The sequence below is a fragment of the Rhinichthys klamathensis genome, unplaced genomic scaffold (assembly GCF_029890125.1).
Source record: "Rhinichthys klamathensis goyatoka isolate OS25496 unplaced genomic scaffold, OSU_Roscu_1.1 h1tg000181l_1, whole genome shotgun sequence".
NCBI lineage: Eukaryota > Metazoa > Chordata > Actinopteri > Cypriniformes > Leuciscidae > Rhinichthys > Rhinichthys klamathensis.
In genome coordinates this window covers 3667195-3684748 of record NW_026606709.1, presented here as the reverse complement: position 1 = coordinate 3684748, position 17554 = coordinate 3667195, and the positions used below count along the sequence as shown (strand labels likewise).

At 36.1% G+C, this 17554-nt stretch overlaps 3 protein-coding genes across 9 annotated transcripts in view; 1 reads left to right on the top strand and 2 right to left on the bottom strand.

The window, feature by feature from the left end:
- The window catches only part of tbxas1 (thromboxane A synthase 1 (platelet)), an 83654-nt gene extending 81863 nt beyond the window's left edge, over nucleotides 1-1791 (top strand). The window contains exons 11-14 of the mRNA XM_056261321.1: nucleotides 350-438; nucleotides 562-699; nucleotides 1321-1483; nucleotides 1569-1791. Of these exons, the coding sequence (XP_056117296.1) occupies nucleotides 350-438; nucleotides 562-699; nucleotides 1321-1483; nucleotides 1569-1664 (486 nt within the window). The 3' untranslated portion in view covers nucleotides 1665-1791. The remainder of the gene's footprint in view (nucleotides 1-349; nucleotides 439-561; nucleotides 700-1320; nucleotides 1484-1568) is intronic.
- Nucleotides 1792-3611: 1820 nt separating this feature from the next.
- Nucleotides 3612-11147, bottom strand: parp12a (poly (ADP-ribose) polymerase family, member 12a). Of its 3 annotated transcripts, none has more exons than XM_056261316.1 (12): nucleotides 10774-11147; nucleotides 9900-10035; nucleotides 9349-9613; nucleotides 9089-9199; nucleotides 8005-8137; nucleotides 6903-7089; nucleotides 6616-6736; nucleotides 5983-6079; nucleotides 5799-5883; nucleotides 5403-5533; nucleotides 4045-4196; nucleotides 3612-3928 (listed from the first exon to the last, which is right to left on the bottom strand). In XM_056261316.1, exons 1-12 carry the CDS (start codon nucleotides 11085-11087, stop codon nucleotides 3672-3674), a joined length of 1989 nt encoding a protein of 662 aa, XP_056117291.1. In that variant the 5' UTR covers nucleotides 11088-11147; the 3' UTR covers nucleotides 3612-3671. The 3 variants fall into 3 exon arrangements, with proteins under 3 accessions (XP_056117291.1, XP_056117292.1, XP_056117290.1); XM_056261317.1 differs by having other exon boundaries at nucleotides 5799-5886; nucleotides 9089-9196; XM_056261315.1 differs by having other exon boundaries at nucleotides 5799-5886; nucleotides 10774-11146.
- Nucleotides 11148-16160: 5013 nt separating this feature from the next.
- The window catches only part of srgap1a (SLIT-ROBO Rho GTPase activating protein 1a), a 112762-nt gene continuing 111368 nt past the window's right edge, over nucleotides 16161-17554 (bottom strand). For 2 of the 5 annotated variants that reach the window (XM_056261298.1, XM_056261300.1), the window contains exon 22: nucleotides 16161-16681. In XM_056261298.1, coding sequence (XP_056117273.1) covers nucleotides 16295-16681 — 387 coding nt within the window. In that variant the 3' untranslated portion in view covers nucleotides 16161-16294. The remainder of the gene's footprint in view (nucleotides 16682-17554) is intronic. The other 3 variants (XM_056261297.1, XM_056261299.1, XM_056261301.1) reach the window with 3 other exon arrangements.

Genomic DNA, 17554 nt, shown 5'->3' with positions numbered 1-17554 from the left:
CTGCTGGGCTGCGTCTGCTTCGTTTTCAGTTCAAACAAATACTATTTATTTATTTATTTATTTTAAACTCTAGGCAGCTCTTGGGCATCAATCTGAACATAGTTTGTACATATGATTTGCGTTCTACTAATTTCAAGACAATAAAAATATTGATCACAAAGAAACGTTATACAGTACAATATATAGTACATTTGTTTCAATTTTATTTTAAAAGCCATTTTATGTTGTTTGGAATGGATCACTGATTATTGCTGCTGTGCTGCCACCTACTGGCCATATATGGTAGCTAGAAATATTTTAGTGCAGGATTGGTGTTGTCATCCTCAATACGTTTAATTCTCTTTTTCAGGAGACAGCAGATTACACTAATGTCCAGGAGCTGAAGTATTTAGACTTGGTCATATGCGAGTCGCTCAGACTCTACCCACCTGCATTCAGGTATGACAGCTACTATTTTATAACCGGTTGAAAACACATTGGTTCTGGGCATTGAACTAGCATGCACTTTTCCCCCCAGAGTAAATCTTAAATATCATGTTTCTTTTGTGTATTTCATCACAGGTTTGCACGAGATGTTCAGCAAGACTGTGTCGTGAATGGCCAGCTTCTGCCTAAAGGATCATCTCTGGAAATCCCTACAGGTTTCCTTCACTATGACCCAGAGCACTGGACCGAACCTACGAAATTCATCCCGGAGAGGTGAACTGTCTTTCAGCCAGTCCTTTCTAAGCAGAACAGTTCTGTAACAATGATCATTTATGTCTATGATGCTATTATGGCTGTCAGCATTGCACAGCAACGGTTTTCCATGAGCTAGTCAAATTGAGTGATGCAAATGTGATGCTGTTTTTTCTTTAAACAGCATCACATTTCGTTAAAAATAACAGTTTTTAGTTGAAACCGGTGTTGTGTAAACGGGCCCTACGTTTAGCGTAGTTACATTACCATGCAAAAGTTTGGGGTCAGAAAGGTTTATTAAAGAAATTAATAATTTTATTCAGCAAGAACACATTACATTGTTCAAAAGTGACAGTAAAGACATTTATAATGTTACAAAGAATTTCCATTTCCAATACTGTTCTTTTGAATCTTTCTATTCATCAAAGAATCTTGAAAAAAAAATGTATCATGGTTTCCACAAAAATATTAAGTAGCACATTAAGTAGCATTCTTTCAAAAACTTTTGTACGGTATCTTACAGAATATCTTGTAGTTATTTCAAATCCTCTATTTTTCCACAATCTGTACACAGCTATTTCTCCATTTTGTTTGCCTGCCTCCCGTGTGATGTGCTCACAATGAACTCTGTATTTGTCTCAGGTTCACTCCAGAAGCCAAGGCCAGCCGGCACCCATTTGTGTATCTGCCATTTGGAGCGGGGCCACGCAGCTGTGTGGGCATGAGATTGGCCCAGCTGGAGATTAAAGTGGCTCTGGTTCACATATTTAGGAGGTTTAACGTTGTGGCCTGCGAGGACACTGAGGTTTGTCATTGTTTGACTGGAAAAGTGCAGCTTTAGTATGCATGTAGATTCTGTTTTCCAATATTTTCTCTTTCATGTCACACAGGTTCCTCTGGAATTAAAGTCGAACACCACCCTCGGACCCAAGAATGGTATTTTTGTCAAAATCACCAAGAGGGAGAATTTTGAGGATGAGTCCTGATACGGTTTCAGTTCTCAGCTGCACAGTCTGATTCTAATCAAATTATTTAGAAATCATATTACTTATTCTGGAGTCATATGACAAACAAATCTGTAATAATTGTTTGATTAAAACTGATTTCAACACAGTGTCACATGCTGTATAGTACATTTGATAAAAGCAACTGGGATGAGACGTCTTGCCTTGTTGCCCACAAGGCATTTGATTTTATGTTGATTAAACTGTTATTTTATGTATTTTATATTATGTGAATATACAGTCCAGTACCAGAATAATGAGATTATTGAGGTTCAGAGTGTGCAGCTTGCTGTATTGTGTGGCATTATCTTAACTCATTTAGTTGAATGTGAATGTTTACTGTGAACTGTAAACTTTGATGACATATTCAAATTATTTGAAATTGAAAGTATTAATGATGACTAAATAAATGGTTTATCGCTCAGTATACATGTATTTATCTTCATCCTCATTATTTGATATCAAGCATCTTAGACCCACACATGAAATGGTTTAATGAGTTTTAAACCACAGAACTTTTCGATAGAACTCTGTCAGTTTGTTTTGTATTTTAAAAACCAACTTACTGTAAACGTGGACGGTTCTTGGCCTGAAAAAGCCGCTGAGGGGACCAGAGTCTTCGGTTAGTAGTCTCAAAGACCCGATTTCCAAGACTTCACTTCTCAGTCTTGCCACCAGGGGTCGCAGTGACTCCCCAATAATATCTGACCTGCTCTTTTGCCTACTCATGATTTCCTGGTAAATGTCTTTCTTCCCCTTGCCTGTTTTTCACATGGTTTTTCACTGCATTATTGAGCAATCACATAGTTAATCTCCTTTATTAGTGATTTTGCATTTCTTGATTTATGATCTACAAATAAAAGTTGCGATTTTGTTCTGGATATTACATGCTGCAAATCTTTCATAGTTATTTGTCAAACTGTATTGTTTATAGCAGAGCTATACTTTGCATTTCAGCATTTTCCCAGAGGTCCAAGAATGTGATGGGTGGAAACGTCAAAATCAAATACTAACAGAGACTGATGTAGGGATAGTTCGCGAAAAAAAGGAAATTGTGTCATTATGCCACTTAGCCTAAACAGGAAAGGTGAACGTCTTAATTCACCATAAAAGTGGTGCACTATATTTTAAGTCATCTCATGCGATAACTGTGACAGACCGATATTTAAGTTCTAGACATCCATCCTATCCTACCTTTTCACATTCATGAGAAGTAGCAAATTTTGTTTTGTTGATGAATTATGTGTCAGATCTTTTCAATGAATCAACTAATTAAAATAAAGTTAAACTTGATCAAATCACACCTGTTTCTGATGACACAATTTTCATTTTTTTTGGTAAACATGTTTTATTTGGGCTGATTTTTATATACTTTTTAAAAATAACTGTAATAATAATTAAAATAATAGTACAAAGTACCAGTCTGTAACAGTATTAGTTTAATTCCATCCACCTCATTGAACATAAAAATAAAATAAAAAATAAAACCTTAGTAACGCTCCAGTAATTCAAGGGCTTGAGTTAATGCTCAGTGTGTTCATACAATTCTCAAACTCATCATTTACCTTTCATATTCTGCATTAAAATCTAGTGCAATAAAACTGAATTATTGATTGATTTATGGTTAGTGATTATACTATATATACACCTATACTATATACCTTTGATTATACAACTGATATAGTATTAAAACCATTTTTTCTCAGTGCCAAAGCCAATAAGGAAATACAGTGATTGCACCTAATACATAAAGACATTACATAAAATACAATTACCTAATATGTAATACCCTACAAACATTTTCTTGAAAGAAAATACTTTAAAATGCTAAAGAGTTGTAGATTTTGGTTATGTTCAGTGATGTTAACATAAATTGTTTGTGTCACTTTCAGAACTATTTCAAGAAATAAGTATATAAGCAAGCCTGAATTTGTTTACTAGAATGTTTCAATGTATCAAACATATTTAAAAATAGTTTGATTACACAAATTAAGAGTATTCAATGATGTACTCAGGATAGATCTGGAATTTCTCAAACACAACAAAAATGGCTGGGTTAGTCTCATTGTCAACACAGCTGTTGTAAAAGCTTTGACTGTTGGGTTTCTGTGGAGGGCGGAGAAAACCACTGTTACCCCTTGTGAAGTCTCCGACCAGCACCAGTGCCACAAACATCTTCTTGGTCTTGCCGTTCCTGGATTTTGCATATCTGTCAGAGTATAAAGCATCTCTGGCAAAGTAGCTACCTGTTAATCATTAAAAATCAATTCAGAAACATACAATAGTATTTAATAACTTTCATTGTACATAATATGATGAATAGATGTTATATGCTGCAAAGATGAAGCAAATGCATAAATACCTTTCCCATAACTTGTCCCATGACTGCCACAGATCCTCCAGTCAAAGTTCTGCTCACAGATGGCATCTATGAAAGACTCATCCGTACCATGGAAAAGGTAACGCTGGTTCACAGCATTCCCTCCACTCTTCAAAGTCATTTGTTCTTTTTGCCTAGAAAAAAAAACATGGTATAATGGGTAAATTAGATCAATAAACCGCGTATACCATATTCAAAATACTATTATTACCCACTTAGAATGTAAATAGTGTATTAAACACTTATTAATATTAAAGTTGTCATGAAACGGAAGTTGCGGTAGTCTTTTTTCCCCCCTATTACGATGTGCAGTACATCCGAGTGAAACGGCTTTGTTGAGCAAGAAAAGAAATGTAGGCTGGGACTTAATTTTGTCCATCGGGAATTGATTGGATCATTGTGATCCCAAAAAAAAAAATCAACAGAGAAAAGAAGAGATATCGTCGCAAGTGGGAGGGAAAGTTGTTCTGGTTAAAGATTACAAGGGCACATTCATTTAAAAAAAAAGATGTGTACATTTATAATAAATGCTGCAATATTCCATTTTTCAAGCAAAATACCAAGTTAAAATTTAAATTACAATAGTATATTGTTCAAATCAAAGATTAAGAATTTGTTTACTTTATGTTCATCCCACATTCATGGAACATGTTCATCGTTCAAGTGATAAACTACACCTGTGAGATTTTGAGGGGAAATTACTTTATACATTTACTAAAATGGCTTGAAAGTGAACTCAGTTCTGAAAAAGCTCTTCCAACCAACCAGAGCAACGAACGGCTGTGGCTGTGTGAGTCCCATGCATTTTTCCACCAGCGGAGCTAGTTGATATATTAAACTTTTGCCGTATCCGATCGTCAAAACTCCGAACACATCTTCCTTTTTTAAGAATGACTTAAGTTACGTTCTCTTAACTCCAAGTCCTCCAGAGTCGCGGCCAAATCCGATTCGAAAGACCGCTGTTCGCCAGCAGCATCTTCCTTGTTTTCAAGTAACGTTAGCAGGGAAATCACCAATGGAAATCACGCGGAACCGTCACATCTCTGCCGTCATTGTTAAGCCCGCCCACCAACTCTATACACAATGTGATTGGCCTGACCAGAGTTTGGTTTTTCCAGCTCGAAAAGCCAACGGAGAGTTGCTAGACCACACTTTGCTGCAAAATATTTTTTGCTGCCGCTAGGGTGCGTCTAGATTTCTAGGCTAAGCATCATTTACAAATACAGTATAGCTGAAGTATAATATGTAATGACCTTGTGCAAATGAACTTTCTTCTAGTAGTCATGTTGTTGTTTTTCTAGTGAAATATTATATAGAAATATATGGAAAAAAAAACGTACCACTGAAAGACCTTCCAGAGAGAAGGATTCTGCACTCTTTCAATGCTGTGAATGATGCTTTTGGCCATTGTTTTACTAAACATTGAACCCACCCTTTGGTACTCCTTGGAAGAGCTTTGCAAAGGAATAATCTGAGGAAACATTACACTGTTTAAGTTTCAGAAAGTCAGTATTATTAAATGACTGTTGCCAACTGATGCTTTTCGACTAACATAAAAACTATGTATGTGATGTTCCACATATGTAAGTCGCTTTGGATAAAATGCTTAATGAGTAGTAAGAGTAGAAATACTAATCTTCATCTACAGTATAACCCCAAGTACAGTACAGAATTGATTCCCATAGCGTTTAATAAATGCTTGACCTCTCTGTACTCAATGAGATTGGACTTTGTACCTTGTAAGTGAAGCTAGGAAGAGCTCCTTTGTCCCAGTAAGGAGGAACTTCCACAGAAGAAGATGCTGAGCTGTCTGGAGACTCACTGCTAATTAAAACATAATACACTAAAGTGCACTGAACAACAGATAAATCATGTTCAATGTGTGTGCATGTAATTGACAAGTGGTAGAGTATAACATACCCCTTGATTTTGCTTTTGACATCTTCGTCAGAAACAAAACGTGGTCTCCTTCTAACGTCCCTTTCAGTTTTGTACTTCAGATTTTGCTGGCACATCTCTGAAAATGATTTGCCAAAACATCATGTCAACTCTATTTTAGTATTATTTATGGTAACAGTTTAGTTTAGGGTCCAATTCTCACTATCAACGTGTTGCTTATTAGCACGCATATTACTAGGATATTGGCTGTTTATCAGTACTTATAAATCACATATTAATGCCTTATTCTGCATGACAATATTCTACTTTCCTAATCCTACCCAATACATAAACGTAACGTTTAATTAATAAGCAGTAATTAGGAGTTTATTGAGGCAAAAGTCGTAATTAATAGTTAGAAGTGTGACCTTATTTATATATTATTATAGTATTTATTGTTTTGTATTACCTTTATTTTTATGTTCAATTTTGTTATAATTTAGGTTAGTAATTGCATGTGCTTTTGTCATTGTTATTCTTTTTTTTTTTCAGTTAGTTGCCAAAGCAACATTTCTAATGCTCATTTAAGTTTTTCATTTAATATTTAGAATTTATTTCAGCTTTATTTTAATAAAGAAATGATTTAGTTTTAGTTAACAGTAACAACCCAAGTACCTTTTAATTTGAGGACGTATTGATGGTTCTCCGAAGTGAATGAGATTTCCTTTTCTCTGTCAGCCAGGTAATGTTTCTCGAGGTCTTCTGAGGTGACTGACGCCATGAGTTTAGAATCCTCCTGTAAGATTCACACAATAACTGCTGTGAAATGTAGTTAAAAAAGCTAACAGGTTTTTTGTATAATATATTGACATGAATAACTGTAAATGTATAGTATTATTCTTCAAGAACAAGCTTTAGAATCGTTTTTTTAAGAGGTATTGTGTTGCAAATGTGTCACTGACCCCTTTGCCATACTCAGTCCAACCTCCCTTGTCATTCCTCCAGTACCAGATCCATTCAGTGGTCAGAATGAAATGGGGTGGTTTAGTAACAGAAGATGCTGTGGACAGCCGACGGACTTCTGACACTCCACAAGTCATTGACATAAAGTCCACTACCTGATGATGCCCCGAGCTGCTCTGGGTAATACTGCAATATGGAGAACACAACAAGTGTTATAAAAATCATGACAAACAACTACAATTACTGGCCACTTCAGGTGCACATGTACAATCTTTAATTGGGCACTATTTTTCCAATCAATTTTCCATTTTTCACATCAATAACTTATAAAATACATTTTATTTGACATGAAGCGGGTCTCCTCATAGGAGCAGACATATTAAGATCACATGACTAGCTGAATACTACCAAAGTCCTTTTAGGCAAGTCATGCCACTCGGCCGCCATCTTGGCAACGCCTCCGGGCAGCTATTTCGGACTAACAAGACCAGGCTCCTATCTAAATGAATGGGCAGAGAGTCAGAACTGCACTTTCACTGGTCACCGGGACATAAAAACTGCTTGTATAGAAACAGCAGTAAAATATGATAAAAATCGCTGAAAAAGTTTGATGACTTTGCCCCAAAATAAGGTTTAAAAGGCCCTTTTCCCCACAGGTTATACGTTTACTACGCATGCGCAAGGGTTCTCATCTCCGCTGTTGCAAACCTCAACTGTGCGCATGCGTCAGTGGAACCAGACGATAGGCTTACATGTTTCCCGGCTTGACTGTTAAAAGCAGACGATTGGCTTTCCAGCGGGAGGGGCGGGGCATGTGCATACAACCGCCATCTTTGGCGTTACGGGTTTTCCCTATATAGTTGTATTGAGGATTGAGGAAGTGGCATGTCTCTATATAAATTGTCTCTGATACTACTGATATCATACCAGTAACCTTCCCTCTTATTGGACACAAAAAAGATTAATCACTTACAACTGAAAAAGCATTTCTACAAGGGCATCGGTTACTTTGGCAAGTGATGAAACGCTAGATTTGCAACATTAATGTTTTTAGAAAACTCATTAAAATATCACTAAGTATATATGTGTATCTTTCTATACCACAGAACATTAGCTGGACTGCAGTATGCCTTCTCAACCTCCTCTTCATTCAGTAAGTCACCCCACGTAGTTCCATCCTTCTGCAATATCTGCCATTTATAGGGTAGATGGTGGTGAAAACGGGCACACTTGTCTAGAGGGAACACAAATGATGGGATGTCAAACACATTGCTTTGAGAATAAAACACACTTAATCAAATGGGTTTTTTGTTTAACGTAAAGAGGTTGTTTTTTTTTGGTCACATTTTTTATTTGCCATAATTCTTGTTTCCCTACACCCCCACATAACAGAATGAAGCTGTTGTTCTACTAAAAAAAAAGTGCTTGCAAATAATACCACCTATTTTGGGGCTCTTACTGACACTTCTTTATATTCACCATTTGTGGCACCTTGTGAGACGAGTTCACCCTTGTGTCCAAGTCACGTTGCAGAGCACATTTCACTTTTTTAAGTTACTATTATGCATATTTTATTTATAGGATAGAAACCTATAAAAGTATGCTGAAAAAAGATTTCATTTATGCTAATGAGTTGATTTATTTATAATGTAAAATAAATGTATTTTTATATTTAAAGGTTGAGAAACTCTTTGCTGCATCCATATATGCTTATTTGCATACTATATAGTATGACAAAACTGTATGCCAAAAAGTAGTGTCCAAATACGTATCAGCCGATAAACATTAGGCGGAACACACCCAGATGACCTACTACTTATGCTGAGAATATGGAGTGAGTGTTTGATGGACACTTGGGAGAAGAGTTATGAATGGCAACTGACGATGGTACAGTAGGTCAACATGACGTATGTAGTACAAATTTCATTCATACTACCCATAATCATACTATACAGAACTTTTACGGCTGCAAAGTAAGTTTCAAACAAAATGTAGTACCTACTACTACCCACACAGCAACATAATGTCGGCCCAGATCCAGCCCACATCTGGTACGCGCATGGAATCCACATGTACCAGATGTGTCCCGTATCTGGACCAACACTATGTTGCTGTCTGGGTAGACATGCGATTTCGGACACAGTTCTTGTTTGCGATTAGAATTAAGGATGTTCAATTAAATCACCTTTGAAACTACATCCGGTGCGTATGAAAAAGAGACAGATTTCATTGTGATCCGCTTCACTGACAGAGCTACTGGATTTGTGTCTGGTACCTCTCACTGCTGGTAGAGCTGCTGTCCAGATAGAAAACAGATTGGAATGAGACATGGAGGAGGAGAACCAAACAAATAGAGCAGTAATCTACAGCTATTTTGTTCAGTGCAAAATAATGTGCGCTAATTTGCAAACAAAAAGAATCAGTGGCTCTTTTTTTTTCATTCACCTGTCTCACTTTTCTTGAAAGCGGAAGAAGCAATCAGTAACTTGTTCTTGTAAAGCTTGCAGAGTCTGTGCATGTTTTCTGGAACGAGTCCTCGGACATTCAGAATTTTCTGAGCATTTGCATCGAATCTGTGGGCCCTTTTGCAGCCTGCTCCAAACTTACAGTCATCCAGCAGGAAGTGCTGGCAGATGTGAAGGTTGGTACAGGATGTTTTATATTTACAACTGCCATATTCGCCAATCCCCTTGTTGTAGTGGGAGCACACCTAGACAAATCACAGAAGACGAGAGTCACATACTGTAGTCACTATGTGAAGATAAATATATGTTGTGTGTGTTCGGCCATCTTGGGACAGAGTACACAGCTTCTGTAATCACTTCTCTTGTTATGCAATGCAGAGTGAGATATGCTCATGCAGGTGAAAAGTTAATGTTTACACAATCTAGATATTTTAAAGTCAGTTTCAAATACCGTCCAGACAGAGTCTGACTTACAAAAGTCACCTGAATAAAGAATGAGATAACTAGCAAACCTGTTTAATAGATATTGACCTCAGGAAGTAATGAGGGGTCATTTTGAAGCAGAAGTTGAAACAACTCTCCACTTGTAAGGCCATTAAGATCATTACTTTTCACGAGGTCGGAATTATGTGCTGAAGTCAAGTCATGGGAATTTTTGCATTTCACCCTAAGAATGAAAAATAAGGCAAATTAAATATATTTATAAACAGTGAAATGTTATTTTCTACCATAAACATATCATCCAAATACAACACAGAGTGTTCTTTTGTAATTTACAAACAAGCTGTAATCGTGTCTAAGCAAAAATTGTGCAAATGTTATTTTATTGTGTAAATATTATTATTAACTGCATATTTAGTATGCATGCTGCATTCCAACTATTGCTGGCACCTATTCTAAATTTACTACTTCCTAGAGTAAATACTAGTACCTATTTATGAGACAAGAATGATACTGGAAACATTTCTCATCTTACTAGCTGCAACTGGCTTTTTACTGATGACTAATCAAATAGCTACTTAGTTCAATTAAAAAGAAAACTGGAATACGAGAATAGTTACAGTACAAGATACTGAATGAATGAACTTAGGAATAGTAACTAGGCTAGTAAAACTGAAATAGTTACCAGCGCAAATGAAATACATACTAGATACAATGGTAGTTAGTTTTCACTGGAACTGTGCTAGTATCATACTAATTTAAAAAAAAAAAAAATAGGCTACTAGGTGCTACTGGATCACTACAAATAAAAGTAAACATGGGCTAGTGCTAACAGACGCTAGTTAGTTTTAATGGAATAGACTTTAAAAGGTATATACCTTATCTCTACCTTAGTGTTTATGACATACACGTGACATATTCATTACAACCGGCAGGCCTACGAATTAACTCAAAGTTTACTTACCCAAATCTGCAATTTCCACATACAAAGTACCTGCACAGGTGTAGGTCTTCACACCCGGCACATTTGTCATTTTTACACACTCGCAGTGAGGTTTTGGCTATGATCTGGCTGTCAGCAGCTGGTATGGCGTTTCTGGGATTCGAGCCTTGATCCTGAACTATAACAAACCTCTGGTGATCATCGAGCACCTGAGACAAAACCTGATCCGCCACCGTGAAACTCTGCCGCAAATTTCTCTCGACTTTACCATACTCCGTACAGCCTTCATGTTTGCAGAGAAAGTTAAATATGTGTCGTGAGACGATATACGACATTTTCGTTGATGCCTTCAACGAGGGTAAATTGTTTTCACTGCTTCTAGGGTTTGGCCGATGGTTTGGGGCATTTAAACGTAAACGAAAGCGAAACTGATGCTGGTATTTGGCGCCCCCTGCCGCCTGCAACCCAAAATCTGTATACGTAGATAGAAGTAGATATTCTCTGATAGAAGCCACATTTTTTTACAGTCTATGCTCAAGACACGTTGGCGCGCCCGCCATCTTGGAACGGTCCGCGTGTCGTCACTCACAGGATTTTTTTTTTTCATTCAATGCCATTAATACATTAACATTAGCTGCCAGGAAATGATAGAAAGAACAAAACAAAAATAGAAATTAAAAATTACATAAAATCCAGTGCTTTCAAAACATTTGAATTACATATAATTTAAAGTTATTTTTAAAATGTGAAAAATTTGGTTTGCATTGAGCCCACTTCTTTTTAAGTAAGCTATATGGTATTTCCTAATAAAATAAATAACTGTATAATATGTTGTTCTTTACATTCCAAATTGTCATTCTGAGTATACAAAAGCACATCAAATACACACATTTCTATCATACACATCAGTTTTCTACTCATAAAGGTTTCTAAATCTTTCCAAAATATTCTTGAGTAGATACAGTGAAAAAAGTTTTTTATTTATTTTTTGTTAGTTTATTAGTTTATTTTTCTAGTGCACAAAATTCACAGGTATGTGAAATATTAAGCTTAAATCTTTCCAAAACATGCTTAGCAGGATATATTCTGGTAAGTATTTTTTAAGACACTTACTTTTAAACATTAACATTATCAATGAAAATGTTACCACAAAGATCATCCATGTTGATTTCCACTGAATTAGAGTTATTTAGAGTAACATCACACTCTTTGGAAGAACAGTTTTGTCAAGAACAATAGCAAACTCTCTTGGTTTAACTGGTCATTTAAATCTTCAGTATAGCCTATATGATAACACATATCCATTGGAATTAACCAATTGTCTTACTAATCCCTTCATGGAACCAAGTATGATAGAATAGTGATTTGTTTTCACTATTCACTTTGTTATTCCATATGACATAATTGTGCGGTGAAAATTTGTGCTTATATACTGTACCCATTTCCATGCTTGAAGGGCTTGTCTGTGAAAACTGGCCAATACAGAAAATTTGCATTTCAACAGCCTCCAAGAGTCTTAAATATATACTTAGGAAATACGTTCCAAAGACTCTTTCAACCATATTTTAAAGGTGTCATTAATAATCAGAGGTGGACAGTAACAAAAGTACATTTACTTGAGTTCTGTACTTGCACTTTTTGAGTATATGTACTTTACTTGAGTATTATTTTTTCTGGAAACTTTTTACTTTAACTTCACTAGGCTACATCTGAAAGACAAATATCGGTCTTTTTACTCAACTACATTTCTGTCAAGGTCCTTGAGTAGAAAGTAGCCTAGTAACGTCAGTCAGGGGATGATTTTGGTTGCAGGGGTTGCATTTTGGAAATGAAAGTCGGATTGACGTCGATCCGAGTAACTTCTGGTTATGAAACCGAAGAGATTAGACTTAAATTCCCGAAGAAATGGGATAACCTTTCACAGGTGATAATGTGTTGTATTAACTCAATATTCCAGGTTTTTGAACTTATATGGAAACTTTTAGCTAACGCTTATTTTGTTGTATTGATATATTTTAGTTTTGCAAAAACATTGCTGAAGTCTATTGCAGATATAGATATTCATGCATGCGTCTAACTAAGGTTGCAGACGCACAGAGCACTTGCTCTCTAATGTTCAGGGACAGGCTTTGACCGTTCCAATATGGCAGACGGCTTACGGCCCAAAGAAAACAGCCACTAATGAGGAATCTATGTCTTTATATCTATGCATGCAACTCCAGGAAACCATGCAATAGGTCACCATGGCTACCATAGCTGCTAGCTGTTCTTTTGAGGGTTTTAATGGCAGTTGACAAACAACGAATTTCGCAAAACCTATAAAACTCAGTCTTAAGTAACCCTGAAAAATAAACATCTTAAAATGCTCTCTGTAATACTTGATTCTGGTTAATGAAACATTTTTACATTTCCCATTGCCCCAGTCAACCATTTCCTTCCTGCTAGTTTCCAGTTCGAGTCTCTCACATCACATCCTCTTTCTTTTCACAAACAAAAACATTAACATTAGTTGCCAGGCAGGCAAGAGGAATTCTGGGAGATGGCTGAGATCTTATTATTTTTTTAACACTTTCAATAAGTTAATCAAAAACAAAGAAGAATTATCTATTTCTCCCTCGATATTTTCTCTCTTTGTGTGATTTCATGCCATCCCTCATCACTATTTATTGCTGATCTTTTGGCGACAATTCCACTTGTTATAAATTATAAAATTGTTAATGTTTGGCAGTTAAATACAACACAAATGTGTGTTACAACAAAAATAAGAGTTAGACTAAAAGAGGCTTATGGCCTGGCCATCATAGTATAAGAAAATAAAAGTTTGTTTATGATTAGCATGCAATTAAAACTATAAGAAAGCATGATTATTATATTATGAATAAGTTCTTTGCAAATTCTGACTGTGATTCATAATATTGGTTCAATTTGAACTGGTAAATGGTACGGTCGGTGTCTCTTCGATAGAAGGGTTAAAAAAGATTAATAAAAGGCGATAAAAAATAACAAACACGTTTAACCAGATCTTGTTTTTCAAAATGCTCTGACACTCCTTCCTCATTAACAGTGACAACTGGGAACCAACCAAGTCCAGACTGGGAAATCATTAAGCCACTGTCTTTGTTTTTAAGCATCATATTGTGAAGACTTCATGTGTATTTAATGTCATATGTCACCACATACAATCTTATCCTTTAAGAAAACAACACGGTCTAAGGAGGAAGAGGAGATACAAGCCAACACCTCAGTGAACTGACCAAACTATGTTCTTTATTAGAAAGACTGAGCAGTCCTCTAAAAGCTCTACAACTTGTTAGGATGTTACATGCCAAATATACAGTCTTACATAAAAGTGCAATGTCACAATGGCTAAGCAGTATCTTTTTTATTTGATCATTCTTACAACTTAATAAACAGAACAACGTTAGTAATAATTTATTTACTCGGTATACTGGATCTGAAATAAGAATGCCACGGCACAGAGGACGTTTGTATGAAGTTCCTCTAAAACAGTTTTTAAAGGCACTTTCACAAGTACATAGTACAGAGATGTACATGAACACACTGATAAAACAGCAATTAAATACATACAGAGATTTTGCTACTGTGTGTAGTTTTGCAGGGAGAACATTTCTCAAGGCTTAGCTGAGAGACATACGATCTCAAATATCAACGTAATGTACACTCTTAAAAAAAAAATAAAACACTTTGTAATCGTTTTTAATATCACTCAATATAAATTGGTAATCAAAAGGCTTTAGTATGTTCCTTTTACATGTTTAAAAACAGGCATTGCTTATATTGTCTTAAAGTTTCTCCCCTTGGTTCAGCGATGGACAATTTCGTAACATCATCCAAACACATTTCATAGCATATTCGACCTAAATAGGAGTAAACTGTTGTATATTTATCAGTGAATACAGTACAAGTAACACTAAACTATTGCCAAACTGTCATAATAATGTGAATTTTTGATGCACAGATAACATAAGATTGATATACTGTATACGAAATCCCAGATTTTTCATTTTGGAGTGCAAATACACTGGAGTGACTGATGCTATACATATTTATTTGTCTTTGGGTACGTCATGTGACTGACTTCATTTGGGTGTGGTGCTGTATGTGACATTATTACGAAGGGTTAATGGGCCACTAGCACACAAAAGAAACAGCACTATCCCACTGAAAGTACTGCTGTAACAGTCTCTGAGTCCATGGCTATTGGCATCATTCCCTTGTTTGGTGAAATAAGAAGAAATATTGCCTTAAAAGTTTCTAGAAAAGCACTTGCATATGACAACTAAAAGGATTATCGTTCATGCTTATAGGGTAGCCACGGGTTTTAGTCAGCTAAGCAGATAAAGAAATGATTCTCGTAGCCTATCCGCATCAAACTCTAAGCAGCACTTGAAGAACTTTACTTTTTTTGGCAGCTAGACTTTACTATTCACAGATTACATTTAATTAAGCAGAGAGAAACTAAAAAAAATATTGTTTATAGTGAGCAGTTGTTCCAAATTGGCCTGGGAGAAAGTTACGTACATAAAAGACCCACAAAATAAAAATTAAAAAAGGTTTAGTGGATGTACATTTATATACACAATATATATTTCTTTCGTTCTAAATAAGAAACTGAGTGAAGTACTTAAAAAAAAATGTAAGCGGATGTGGTTTACGCAAACTCCCTGGGCATATATTCAAATATTACTATCAAAAATATAATATTCAAAGCAAAGCCTTGCTAATTCAACTTAGAATCATTCAAGATCAACAGCCAATCAGGCCGGGCAAAAGATGTGACATCACATGCCCTTATATGGCAGTGCGTTTCCAACCTCAACATTCCACACATCATCACTTCAAAGAGTCCTGACCAGAAAACACTCTTGAGATGTAAAGACACATTTCCCACAATCCTAATGCTGTAAACAGAGAAACCAAAGACCCTGCTTAGTTTCTGTATAATTCACATTTAACAGTTTTTCTAGTGGATGTAAACTGTTGATATTTAAAAAGTCACCCTAAGAATATAGGAAGCTGTAGTGATTTGTTGCTTTCTTTAATATCATTTTCAGAACTCCTTAATCTATTCACGGAGTATTGCGGAAAAAAACAAGGTGTCGGACAAGCATGCAAACAGTTTTTTGGATACACATAAATAGCTTTCTGTTAGTCGCAGGTGTCTTTCGAATATATTAAGAATGTCCGTTTGAATTCACTAAACAGGTCATGAGAGAAAAAGTAACTCTCTGAAATAGTAAACACCTGTTTAAGTAACTCTTCTGAACCATGCTTAGTAACCAACGTTATTCTAGTTCATTAATAAACCCTAAAATAGTGTTGGAAATCTATACACACACACTGTTTTAAACTAACAACTCATTAATGCTGACCATTTCTATTAGTCCACTCTCTAAAGCGAATGAAATGTTGCGAAATGTTCAATGGCATTAAAATCCACTAAAAACCTGGCTCTGACTGCAATGGTCCTAATTTTACATTGTTTCCTTACTGTCGCTCTGAATGCATCTCCCACAGTTAATCACATGGTGCAGGATTTGTCCAGTGGATCCTGTGGAGGGGGGGCCGGATGCGGCGCCGCTCCCGTCTTGGGTATCGCCACCATGGGTTTGGGCCGCAGGGCAGGGGGCTTGAGCTGCACCCCCATGCGCGGGGCCACGGCGGGTTTGAAGGTGCTCATGGTATCGCTAGAGGAGCTGGTGCTGCGGCGCATGGGCGGCTCCGTCGGGGCGGGCCGTAGCAGGAGGCCGTGGAGTTGGCTGAGGGACTCGGTGGAGCTGGCCGGTGTGGGAGCGTTCTTCATCTGCTCCAGGGTGTCCAGCACCACGTCAGGAGCGTGTTTAGCAGAACTCTGCCGTTCCAGCTCCTTCAGCTCATTCAGAGCAGTGTTCATCGTCTCCTCTATGTCCTACAGGAAAAAGAGACGGAGAATTTGAGTGTGTAGGTGGCTGAAATTATAATAATAAACATCAAACAAATGGCAATATATGCAGACAACATGCTACATCACAACTAGTGAGATAAAATAAAAAGTACTTACAATGTGTGTTCATAAAATGGTCAGATTGGTAGTATTAAACAAAGAGAGCCATGAGGATACTACTTAGTGTGCGACATCAAGGTTTTTTTGGACTCAATATAACCATATTTGCTACGGAACTATTTCAAATATGAAAATAGGCCTTATTGATGAAACACAAGCAGAATGAATGTGTGTGAACTGTTTGTAAAGCCGTTTTTACCTAAATTAAACTAACTTCTGGTATTTCGGTAGCTTCAAAAAGGGGGCCATTATGGAGCCTCAGAAAACTTCCAATGATTTAAAATGAGACAAAACAAATTTTAAAATAATCACACAAAATGTATTTTTTACAATTTAAATTTTTCCTCTTCCCCTGATTACTATACCTAAAATAAAATATATATGTTTTAAATTAGAAAAACATTCAAAGAAAATATAAACTGAATACAAATATATATTTTTCTAATTCATCCATAAAATATTTTATAAAGTTCTTATTCAGTAATCACAAATGACTGGAAAATTCATGTAAATTCACTAGGGCCTCAGCAAACTTAATCTTTAATAAATATTTAAAATGATGATTAAATTTCTAAATTTTAAATAATACTAAAATATAAAGTCATGGACATTTCTATAATTCATAAAAATATCCAAATCATTTTACTGGGTAGAAATTGATCTTTGTCAGCAAAAATATTTGTAAAAATCATGTGTCAAAAAGAGTGAGAAGCCTAAAGAACATTCAGTTTATCAAAC